Genomic DNA, 12700 nt, shown 5'->3' with positions numbered 1-12700 from the left:
GAAAGCCCTGGCCGAGCAGGGGAGAGAGGAGAGGAGGAGCGACATCGCCTCCACCTGGCGGCACACACGCTTAGCGCGTCTGCTCCTGCAACCTTCTCCTCATTCCCATGGCCTTCTCCTGTGGGACTGCAAGGCAAAGGGGGAAGCAGCATCTGGCAAAAGGCTCGTTGTTTTGACTGAGTCACTGCTGTATGGACAGAGTGATATTTTGCACATGTTTCCAGCAGGTTCAGATACATGACTGCACACAATGTGACACTCACACAGGTCCTTAACATAAATATTTATTGGATAAAAGTCTATGTATGAACGTCGAATTTTGGTTTTAGAAATGTCTGAAATAGTTGCAGACACAGAAATTATATGAGACTTTGTCAAGGATAGTTGAACAGATGTGGAGCCCACCGACTCAGAGACTTGAGCCCTCATCAGTCCGGTTTGGGTCAGTCTCTCCTCGCTGCCAATTGAGCAGATAATAGTCTAATACTGGAGAGTACCAGACTCCTTTGAACAGCCACGGTGCTTCTTGGCAGCGTTCCAGGAACATCTCAGGAAAAATGAGGGAAAATTAATTTTTTGGTTAAATATCTGGTTAAATACTCTTTCTTTAACAAAGACGATGCCTTACTTAACCTCAGATTGAAATTTACACGCATAAGATCAAAGGGTGGTGGCCACATAAAATGGATAAACACCATCCTAAATCATGATAAAGGCATATCCCATTTCAGTAGTTTAGAAACACTGACAGCTGGATCAGCTTTCCTCCAATTCAAAGAGGATGGATATAAAATAAAAGACAGAATAATGATCAGCGGGTCCTCTCCTCATCGACAGCAGACAGCCATGTAAACCTCTGCTGAGTCATAACTAAGAATATAAATCTTATCGAATGTTGTTCTATTGCACATCCTCAGGGGAGTTTTGACACGAAACATTTTGCAAACCTGTGGGCTAACCTATAAATAAAGTTTAGCGCCTTCGTCTTAATAGGAAATGGTTTGCCCATAAACCGCAACTACTGGGATGCCTTCAGATGATGCTATTTGACAGGCACAGTATAATTAAGTTCAATTTAACATGTGTGTTCAGTGAGACAAAAGTTGCCACAACACACTCTGCTGACACATTTACTTCAGGGGAAGACAAGGCAGGGTGGGTGTGTGTGTGGGCTCGAGCAGATGAATAAAGGTAGATTAAAGTGTGTGTCTGTGTGTGTGTGCGTCTTCGCCGGTGCTTTCCCCTTAATATGTCAAATTGCAGCACAGTGGAAAACCTACATCAACCAACCTTGAACAAGCCACAGTTGTTCCATTCATTCATCATTGTCAGAAGTTGTGTTTATATCGTGTCTCCATGCAAACCTTGACCTTCCTTGTATGGAAAACATCCTTTAACATTAACAAGCAATGCAAATGATGTCAGATGACCTTTCTCTCTTGGTGCCCCACAGTTACTCGCTGTTACTCATCCCTGGCGTGTGTCTGTGTGTGTGTGTGTGTGTGTGTGTGTGTGTGTGTGTGTGTGTGTGTGTGTGTGTGTGTGTGTGTGTGTGTGTGTGTGTGTGTGTGTGTGTGTGTGTGCATGCCCATGTGTAGAGCACCCAATGGGAGGTATTTCATTAGCCAGGGCGGTATTTGTGATTATGTGCTCAGAAGCGTGTAAACACAGTTTCAAACTTGTAGTTAAAAATCTGCAATGCCATCAGTGGTTTGGGTGTTGTTGCTTTTCACTTCCCTTGCTGTGGCACACTGACTAGATTCACGAACGTGTGTGTGTGTGTGTGTGTGTGCGCGCGCGTGCGTGTGGGTATAAGTGTGTGTACATCGTGTTTAGAGTTTCTATTTCATTGGGAGTGTTTTCATAACAATGCCACAGCAACTTTTTATTGCCCATTTGCTCATTTCTCCACTTATGGGCATGATGGGGCTAGTATCGCATTACTGCACGTGTGTTTGCATTTCACTTCTATCTTTATGGGGACCAAAGGTCTCCACAGTGATAGGAAGCAAAAGAAAACTTTCAAAATGAAAGCATTGTCATGGGTCCTTGGTTTTGAGTTAATTTTTGGCTTAGTTTCACTGAGGTTCAATAAAGGACTTCAAATACAGCTGGCTTTAATTTGGGGGGTTGGCTTTAGGGTTTTATAGGAGAGAAATATATTTAACTCTAAAATGAATTCTTAAAACCTCACAAATAAAGAATAACAAATAGCATGTGTGTGTGTCTGTGTGTGCGTTCACATTCATGTGTGTCTATTGATTTGGATGTGTGCAAGAATACAAAGAGACCCCTGAGAGTGAGGGGTCAACAGCTGCTCCCCAACAGCCAATCAATTGCAGTGTATCAGTAGACATTACACACAGACACACATGCACACACACACACACACACACGGACACATACAGACGGCACTCTGTTCTCGAATCTGTTGCCATGGATACCAGATACAGGCAGCCAAGAGGGAGCAGTTTTCCAGCTTAAACTGTAAATATTGAATTATGATGGGGAGGAAAGAGACAGCAGTGCAGGGCATCGTTCCTGCCTGAATGATCTAAATATCTATATAATCCTTTCATCTCTATTCACTGCTACAGGAAATCTGGTGCATCATTCATGTTCATCAAGTTCAGCATAAAAAGATCAATCTGTCTTCCCCATCCAGCCATTTATCTGACTCTCTATTAGACTGAGAGCTGCCCCCATTCCTTCATCTCTCCCTGCCTTTTCGTCTGGAAGATTCCCTCAAGTGGGACGCAAAGTAAATGCTTCCCCGTGCCTGATTTGCAATACATAAAAGTGAATCTAAAACCACTTTACCAAATGTTAAAGCTTTTATGTGGCAACAGTTCCTCTGTGGTTTCATCGATGGGGAGAGAGGAGACTGAGATGAAGAGGTGAAGATGGAGAAAAAAAAGGTTTAACAATGAATGAATGCTTTTTAAATGTTTTAAGTGGGGCCACTGGAGGGGAAGACTGAGAGAGGAAGACAGAGGGAGGAAGAAAAGCGAGACTGAAGGTGAGTGTCAATAATTGGTTTGTTGTCTTTGTGAATAATATAAGCCGTGGAGTAAGCAGAGCTAGAATAATAATAACACACTGATATTCATAACAAAGCTACAGCACTTAACTGCGCCGGGAAAGAGAACGAGAGTCGGCGTGCTAACCTTGAGCTGACATTGCAAGCAGGAGAGACTCACGTTCAATCAATGAAGGGCTTTTCTCAGGGAGTCCACTAATCTCACAGGGCAGCTGAGGGTTCATCAGAGCCGAGAGACCCCTGGGAGTGACAGAGGTAATGGGGTTAGCTGAGAGAGGTGGAGAGGGAGTGTGTGTGTGTGTGTGTGTGTGTGTGTGTGTGTGTGTGTGTGTGTGTGTGTGTGTGTGTGTGTGTGTGTGTGTGTGTGTGCGTGTGTGCGTGTGTGTGCGCCTGTTGAAAAGGTCTTCGCTGTGAGCAAGACAGCGAAAGCATGCAGTTGTGTGTGATAACATGCGCTTGTGTGCTGCAGATACAGATGTGCGTAGCAAGAGTGCATCTCTGTGCATGTGTGTGTGTGTGTGTGTGTTTGAAGGAGCGAGGGCCATACTGATAGAGTGAGAAGTTAATGGGACGTGTGACAAGGTTGATTACTGAGGCCTCAGTGATCTGGCTGGGTTAATGAAGTAAATGACTTCTTGGATAACACACCACTGGGCCTATCTTCAGCCCCTGATACACTCTGATAAACCAGAATGGCCTTCTCTTCTCCCTCATTTACCTTCCAAAGACGACAGGCTTGAACACCCTGCTTCCCTTCGTTCCACAAGACACACTCTGTTCACCCGTGGCGTTATGGGTTTGAATCCATCCTGAGAGACTTTTCACACATCCTTAGTGCTTTTGTGTTTTCTGACTCTATTATACGAGATAATAATAAAAAAAAAAAACGGAACATATATGCTAAATACTGCAATTCATTAAAACAGAGCTGCTCAGCACACAGTGTACAGTCTTTCTGAACGACTGAAGTGGCCACCTGCTGTTTGCACATGCAGCCATACTTTCATATGCAATGCTAGACACGCACACAAACAAACGGAGAGAAAGAGTTATTGCAAGACTTTGTTCTCCATTTGGGGCTGAGATAGAGATTCTTCTAATGAGAGCAATAACGATGTCTGAGAGGAGATGCAGAGCAGAACAAAACAACAACGCAGATGGGAGCAAAGACAACAACAAAGACAGCCCTAAATGCAGTTGACTGTGGGCTCCCTGCTGGCTCTGCCTATGTGAAGAGATGACACCGCGCCCATCCCCCTGCTACTTATAGGGACATTATCATAATGTTGCCTCTGTTTGAGCTGAGCTATCAAGTGGGCTCATCTTGAAGTCCTCCACGAGCCCTGGTGTATGCTGATGCCTCAGATGCTGGAGGAAGACAGTGGTGAACAAAACAAATTCTGCCCTAATATTTATTCAAACTGACAGTTCTGGCATCTAACAATGCAGCCCAGCACTGACAGCACCAATTTGATGAATCTCTGCGTTGGTTGTAAACAAACAGCAGCAAGGAAGATAATGATTGTCCTTCTGTTTGTCCTTCTGCCTTTTTATTGTCTTGCCACTGCAGACATCTGCAAAGAATAAATGTGAAATGGGCAAAGGGAATCATGTTGTGGACTGCGAATGGTTGATGTGTTTTGCAGTAACTGTCACAAGTTCAGTACATTTGGGTTCAAATCCTGGTGTATATGCTGACAAAAACCTGATAAAAAACAAGCATCTATTAGACATGTGAGTAATAAATAATTAGTTCTCAGAAACAGATATTGTTTGTCGCAGCTTGTGTGAACCTTCACACCTCAAACATCAACCCTACAACATCCTGTTGTGTTATAACTGTGCATGTGGTCCGATACAGCTGCGTTCATGTGTGTGTGTGTGTGTGTGTGTGTGTGTGTGTGTGCCTATATGAAAGAGTCAGAAACAGAAACAAAGAGGAAAACTCCCTAGATGACAGAACGCTGCCACTTCCCCTGAGCCTCGGCGAGTAAAACAAAGACAGACACATACAGCAGTGTATGATACAGCAATGACCGCGATAGCGCTGAATCACTCCTCTTTTACACATTCATTGAGTGCGTCAAAATTCCTTTTAAACCTTATCTTTCTAATGTATTGACCTGATAGAGGCCATGTAGATATGACTAAAATGTCAAATGGAACAGCGAATGACTTAATTGTCAAATTGAGCCACAGATGAAATGGCCTTTTCTCTGAAGTTCTCACACTTTGATCAGATTTTCAGATTGTGTTTTCTGCAATTTGACGTGATATGCATGGTTTGTGGGCGGTGGTGGTGGCGGTGGTGGCTTTAAACAAATCTGACTGCCAGTTGTTGGTGTATTGAACATAACGTGTGTTAGGCAGGGTGATGCAAAGAGGAAATGGGGCCCACAGAAAGGCCTTATCTTCACTGTCTTTTCAAAGACTGGCCAGTGTACCCGAGCTTTGCAATCAGTGTACAGCGTCTCAAAGGGCGAATGAAGTGGCCACATACCACACACACAGACACACGCACACAAAAAAAAGACACCTGGCCTGCATTTGTTGTTTACTGTACATCGTGTGAACACTGGCCCATCTGAAACTGCTTCCCAGCAGCAGGATGTGGTGGTGCGACACGTCCTCGCTCAACAACACCCACTTCCTATGAGTTTGATAAACAGCCCTGCGGTTTCACTCTCCTCCTGCCCGTCAAACAGAGGTACACACACACACACCAGCTCAACAGCATCACCATCTGCTAATGTGACACAGAGCCAGAGTGAGTTATTGTGCATAATGTTACCCGTGCTATCACGAGATTTACTGTGACAAACTGTATAAACGCCACCAGAATCATTTATGCATCCACAACTCAGCAGCCGCTCTCCTCATCCACAGCCTCAGAGAGAGACTGAGGGGAATGAGCATAAGAATGCCCTCAAATCATATCAGAATTAGAGGAGGACATCAATATGTCACATTTGTTTTAGAGCGAGTGATGTAAGTGGGTCTGAGTTATGCCCGCCACTGGACAGTTATGTTCCACATTAAGCCCGCCTGTACGTCCCCAAAGGTTGATGATACAACGCCAGTAAAGATTCAGATTACTGCAAGAGTCTCTTCTCTTCTCTTCTCTTCTCTTCTCTTCTCTTCTCTTCTCTTCTCTTCTCTTCTCTTCTCTTCTCTTCTCTTCTCTTCTCTGCATGGTTGCATGGGCACATACGGTCCTGTCAGTCACATCTGTGAGCTGTCAGGATATGAATGTGCATGCATCTGGGGGGAGAATGAGGGGTGTATTAGGCCTGCTGATCCTTCACACTCCTCTTGTCAAACTTAACATGAAAATGAAAGTCAGTGGAGAGACAGAAAGTGTGTGTGTGTGTGTGTGTGTGTGTGTGTGTGTGTGTGTGTGTGTGTGTGTGTGTGTGTGTGTGTGTGTGTGTGTGTGTGTGTGAGCCAGGGAGGGTCAAAGGAGAGGAGCCATGCCTAATCCTGTGGGATGTGAGGGTATCTGCTGTGTATGGAGATGGGATGTAGAGATGTGTTCAGCGGTGCATGGATCACAAAACCTTCCTAACTGACAGAAGAGACTCCCAAGAGACCGATGTCAAACTGCTAACTCCTAAAAAAAAGAAAAAAGAAAAAAAGAAAAAGAAAAAGAACTGTCTGGGACATAACAGTATTGCATATTGCATCATAACTGTGAAATGTTACAGAAATTTGAGAGCAGATGAGATCTGTGTCAAGATGTGCTTTTCTTTAATTGATTAAAAAGAAACATACTGTGCATTGTGACAAACTGTTACTGTATTATCATTACAGTTGTATTATGAACGTTCTTCTAGTATTAGTAGCCATAGTCATATAAAAATAAATAAATATAAAATGTAATACAACAACAAAGGCTACAAGGAAAAAGCAACTTCTGATTTGGAATTAAAATTAAATTTCAATAAAATATCCTACATGAAAATGCAGCATAAATTAGAGTTTTTCAGCTAATCCTGCTACATAAGATTATGTATTTGTTAGTAATTTGACCATAAATAAGGTTTGAGTCGAATATTGTTTGCTTTCAATGTTTAAGAGGCCATACGAATTGTAAAATGCCGAGTACTTGACAGTTATTGTTATTAGTAGTAGTAGTAGTAGTAGTAGTGGTCCCATGTTTCTGCAATAAAAACGGACACTTTGTGATGTGACACAACATTCAAGATAGAAATTACTACATAAAAAATCCCTGTAAACTTAAAAATAAGATAAGTCATATCAGGTTTATGTAAGTTACATTACACAAGTTGAAGTGCTCTCAGTGTTGGACAAATCGAACCGGTAGGTGGCGGTGTTGGTCAATACAAAACCTCCTTTAACCCGGAAAAAGTACCTGCGGACCTTTAACAGAGCAGGAAGTGTCTCCTGATGATACTGACAGTTAGCTACCATGGCGCTTGATGTAAAATCCAGATCCAAGCGATACGAAAAACTGGATTTCCTCGGAGAGGGTCAGGTATGTAGAGACAAATATCAGAGATCTCATTCTTTATATTTGTCTACGTTCATCCCGCACAGATTCTGGTTAATGGAGTGGGAAGCCTGATAGCAGGCTAACAAGCGTTAGCTGGTCGCTAATGTCAACAAAGCCTCGCTGGTTCATGCTGTGCTGCTTATAGCAACAGTGACAGTGAAAGAAAGATATTTTGGGCTCTTTGTGCTTATTTCTCTGTTTCTCTTCTCCAGTTTGCCACAGTGTACAAAGCCAGAGATAAAACGACTGATACCATAGTTGCCATTAAAAAGGTACAAGAAATTAGCTAAATGTTGGACTCTTGTTAGCATCCATATGCTATGATGATGTTTTATATCAAGCTATTGTCTCTTTTTTTGTCCTGGCAGATTAAAGTTGGCCACAGAACAGAGGCTAAAGATGGTAAATGCTGACTCACTTCATATTTTCACCTCACAGTGCAGTCCATTGTCATCCTCCTCTTAATGACTATACTTTCTTATCAATAGGTATTAATAGAACTGCTCTTCGAGAGATCAAACTGCTGCAAGAGCTGCATCATCCAAATATCATTGGGGTAAGAAAGCATTCAAAATGTCAGGATATATTTGCATCTTCGAATTCATACAATACCAGTAGTATTTGTAAGAAATGGCAAATATTCTCCCAATTTGAGCTGTGTTAACATATCATGCGCTGTGTGTTTTTAGCTGCTGGATGCCTTCGGACACAAATCCAACATCAGCCTGGTGTTTGATTTCATGGAAACAGATCTGGAGGTGCGACAGTTCCTCTTTCCTCTTTCTGTCTGCGTCTTTCCAGGCAGAGACAAAGTAACATGATACCATATTATTCAGTCCCATACAACAGGGCTCTGAGAAACTCCAGCTTGTTCTGATCTTAATTGCATTGTGCGGTTTTTGGTCAGTTCACATTACCTTGTTAATTTGTCTTAACAGGAAGTGAAAACACTGTTTCCTTGAACTTTTAGAGCCTTAAATAGCTCTAATTGTATTTTCTGAATGTGTCCTATATAACTTTTACTTAAATTTAACTTAAAAAAAACTTCACATCATATTTTTCAGGCACTATTATCTGTAGACATATGGATGTCTCTGTATGGAGATTTACATCAATCAGTCATGCTTATTATGTATTATCAGTGGAAATGTAAAAGATCATTATGTTCCATTTCATTCATAGGCCACCAGATGAAAATTTTATTACCTCTCCTTTAGTAGAGATCAGGGAGAGAACAAAACATTGGATTTCACCTTAGCGATCATCTACTTAAAGTGTGTGGAAATTTGTTTTTCTGTTATGTTCCAATACTGTGAATGACAGAGCAGACCAGATAATGAGCAGGTAGATAAAACCGTGATCGAGAGATGTGGGGTCAGATGACAGACAGAATAGCATAGAAAATATGACCAGGATGACAAAGATAGCCGTGTAAGTGCCCCCATCCAACCGTTAAGTGGATCTACAGGGTCATTAAGGCCCCACCTCCCCCTCTGGCTTGTTTTAACATACAAGGCTCCAGATGGGCGCCCGCCACCAATATACCAGATCCAAATAGACTCTAATAGAATAATGCAAAACAAGATAAGCACGCTTAAAAAAGAAAGGAAAAATCAATATCACTCCACTCTTGGTTCTCACAATGAATTCAGTGAATGCCATTAGTGGCTCACACACCTCGAGCAGACAGGACAGACATGAGGATGAAATATGATGCTCATCTTATTACCAGAGCTGAGAGACTATTTTTAGGCCACTTGCTTAGATTTGGCTGTATGCTCTTATCAGATACAGATGTGGAATGCTTTTATTTCCAATAGCATGACGTAGAAGGATACTGAGGCCGGTGTTCATGGAGCTGCTGGAACAGTGGAGGTTCTGGGGGAGAGGTTGAATCTGTCTAGCTTGGCTCCAGCTGTGTGCACTTCTTCACAGAGATCTGTCCCTGTTGTCTTTCATTTTCTTATCTGCTCCGATAAGTGTAATTTCATTTTGAATGTGTAGCCTACAGCTGTGTAAAAGCATGAAGTGATGGATGAAGATGATCAGTCGTCAGATATCCAGCTTCACTTCATCTTCTTTTCTTTTTTAAGGTGATCATCAAAGACACCAGCCTAGTCCTGACTCCAGCCAATATCAAAGCCTACATCCTCATGACTCTACAGGGATTAGAGTATATGCACCAACACTGGGTCCTGCACAGGGTGAGGGCCCTTACACCCCACACATACCATGCAGACACACATATGCTCACACACAGTCAGTAATGGGAATTTTGCTTTCCAGGATCTGAAGCCCAATAATCTGCTGTTAGACGGTAACGGAGTGTTGAAGTTGGCTGATTTTGGTTTGGCCAAAGCATTTGGGAGCCCCAACAGAGTCTACACACATCAAGTTGTTACCAGGTCTGTGCTTTTTCTCCATCTTATTGTATTAATAATGTGTTTTTGTTAGTTATTGGAAATCTCTTACAGCAGCGTATCTAAATCCATTCAGATAAATAAATCCTCATGCTTGATTTTGTTCATTTTAATAGTTACATGTATCTCGTGGGGATACATTTGTAACAGGTTAAGACGTGTGTGACGGCACATATTGAAAATGAATAGCTGGACCCATGGATGGCAGCAAACCTTCTCTGGGTTTAAGTGTTGAAGCTTCATTTAAGTTTAACAAGACTAACCTTCTCACCAGAAGAGCAGTGTCCTGTATGTCTGTTTGAGGGGTGTTAAATGTACCTCTCTGTCTCTGTTTATTGGTCCTTTTACTAGGTGGTACCGCTCCCCTGAGCTCCTGTTTGGTGCCAGGATGTACGGTGTGGGTGTTGACATGTGGGCAGTGGGATGCATCTTGGCAGAGTTGCTCCTTCGGGTACACAAACCTCACTTCAAAGAGATATTCATACACTCACAGGGGTTATTTTGGTGTCCGTGCTAATGTCTCTGTCTGTCCACTTTGCTGTAGATACCTTTCCTGGCTGGAGATTCAGATCTGGACCAGCTGACTAAGATCTTTGAGGCTCTTGGGACGCCCACAGAAGAGACATGGCCTGTTAGTATCTGTTTTTCTTCATCACGTTTATTTCACTTTGCTCATATGTGAGGATCTTTACATGCATTTATTTGTCTGTGCAGGGAGTGAGTAGTCTACCAGACTACGTGTCCTTCAAAATATTTCCTGGCACCCCTCTGGAGCATATATTTAGTGCAGCTGGGGACGACTTACTGGAATTGCTGCACGGCCTCTTCACCTTTAACCCCTCGACGAGGACCACAGCTACACAGGTAATCCACCACTAAAGCGTGGTGGCTATTCTCACTTACACATTACTGGAGGAATATGTTATGTGGGGCAATAGTGTGGAGAAATTGAAGAACACAGCAGGAATGAAAGTTTCTGGACCACTTTACATTTTCAGTTGAGAGATGAATCTGAATTGCATTTCTAGAAACTGAGTGTTTTGTATAAAAATTTAATGATTTTTCTTTGTGAGTGAAAATGTTGCAAGAAAATCATACAATCAAACAGTTTAACGTTTCAATAAATGATTTTTCTAATGGTGATTTTGATCAAAATGATGTTTAGGAAACATTTCCAGATGCCTTTAATCAACACATTTCCTCCACAGTAGTAGGCATAATGTTCTCTCTTGGACACTTTTAAAAACAAAACTTTTTTACAGCACAAAAACAAAATTCTAAGAGGAAAAATACAGATTAAGATACAAGAAAAGCAATATATGGCATTTTAAAAAACATAACCTAAGGAATGATTCTCCATCTGCATGTATGACATGTTTATACTGTCGTCTGTTGTTCTCCAGGCTCTGAAGATGAGGTACTTCAGTAATCGACCTGGTCCCACTCCTGGTCCCCAACTCCCCCGACCCAACTGTTCAGTTGAAGCACTGAGGGAGAAGGAAACAATCGGGCTCAAGAGGAAAATGGAGGGCCTGGAGACAAGTAATGAACACATATGAGCTGACAGTTGCTACAGTATATGTACCCATAATCCACCAAGTACCACCTTGACATTGATGTACCCACAGTCAAATAAAACTGGCCAGTATCATCATGATAAAACTGTTTAAAGTGTGGTTTGAACAGCGAGGAGGGAAAGTGTCTGCAAAAATGTTTGAGGCCGATTTTGAAAGGAACTGGAAATTTTAAAACATCCCACTCAGACCAAACGTACATATAGCATGTTGTGAATTTAGACCTCATGAACTGTTCCCCATGTGCTCTCATGGTCATGCACACGATGGTCATAAATCTGAAATACCACTTGGTTGAACCTAGCAATTCGAAGGGTGTTGGCTGCACCTTCAGCTGCAGTTAGAAATTAAAAATACAGTGAAGCTGAACGCACACGCGCGCGCACACATGCAGACGGTTCAGTGGATTGTGGTGGGGTATGTTTTACTGAAAGGGGACCTTGGTGTTCCTGGGAGGTTCAAAGCTTCTCCAGCTCTGCTTGTGGTTTGGAAAATATATGGGTTGACTGTATGCTGTACTCAATGCTGCAGAATATTACAGAGAGAATTTCAAAATACTTCCAGTAGAAGGAAACTTTAGCGGTTAGCAGATTGCTCTTCGTAGGCTTGTTCTGCTTGCACATGTAGTGCAGATACAGTGTTTGGGTGTATTTAAGTGAAGCACTTTTTTGGGTGTGTTTCTAACTAAAGTCTTTGTTATTTGCAGCTGCGATGAAGAAGAAGCTTATTTTCTGACCAGATGGGACCTGGTAAATCACCGTCTTCACACCGCGCGGCTCAGCTTTCCCGCATTGCTCAGGATCGTCCACTGGAATGGAAAAAGAAAAAGAAGTCCAAAACCAGCGGAGAAAAGGCTCAGATGGTTGACTTTAGGACATTTTAGAGATTGTAGCTGTGATATCCGTTGAGAACTGCTTGAAGTGTCTGAGGAGGTGCTGTGTTCAGCAACAGAGGCTGTCTGTGGTCAATAGTATTGGCTCTGGTCTTTCTTCATTGTAACAATGATGCCTAAGCTCTGGGAGCCTCTTGGAATATGTCTATTTATGTGACTGAAGAGAACAACCAAACTAGCAAGCCTGATGTATTTCATGTATATGTATTTTTACTTTTTGTATGTTAAGACCAATAAATGGTGCATATGCATATATGGGAA

General features: G+C 42.3%; 1 protein-coding gene across 1 annotated transcript; it reads left to right on the top strand.

The window, feature by feature from the left end:
• The first annotated feature begins 7414 nt into the window (after window positions 1-7414).
• Window positions 7415-12700, top strand: cdk7 (cyclin-dependent kinase 7). Its single transcript, XM_070964447.1, has 12 exons — window positions 7415-7535; window positions 7766-7825; window positions 7922-7955; window positions 8042-8109; window positions 8243-8311; window positions 9647-9757; window positions 9840-9958; window positions 10325-10424; window positions 10518-10604; window positions 10688-10837; window positions 11377-11515; window positions 12254-12700. Exons 1-12 carry the CDS (start codon window positions 7470-7472, stop codon window positions 12280-12282), a joined length of 1032 nt encoding a protein of 343 aa, XP_070820548.1. The 5' UTR covers window positions 7415-7469; the 3' UTR covers window positions 12283-12700.

The sequence above is a fragment of the Chaetodon trifascialis genome, chromosome 6, assembly GCF_039877785.1.
Source record: "Chaetodon trifascialis isolate fChaTrf1 chromosome 6, fChaTrf1.hap1, whole genome shotgun sequence".
NCBI lineage: Eukaryota > Metazoa > Chordata > Actinopteri > Chaetodontiformes > Chaetodontidae > Chaetodon > Chaetodon trifascialis.
This window is presented reverse-complemented; position numbering and strand designations above follow the sequence as displayed.

Bases quoted from the DNA above. Each gene is read 5' to 3' on its own strand.
- cdk7 (XM_070964447.1), top strand. From the start codon at position 7,470: ATGGCGCTTGATGTAAAATCCAGATCCAAGCGATACGAAAAACTGGAT. The intron at 7,826-7,921 runs GTACAAGAAATT...TTGTCCTGGCAG, and splicing joins CCATAGTTGCCATTAAAAAG to ATTAAAGTTGGCCACAGAAC. The intron at 9,758-9,839 runs GTGAGGGCCCTT...TTTGCTTTCCAG, and splicing joins AACACTGGGTCCTGCACAGG to GATCTGAAGCCCAATAATCT.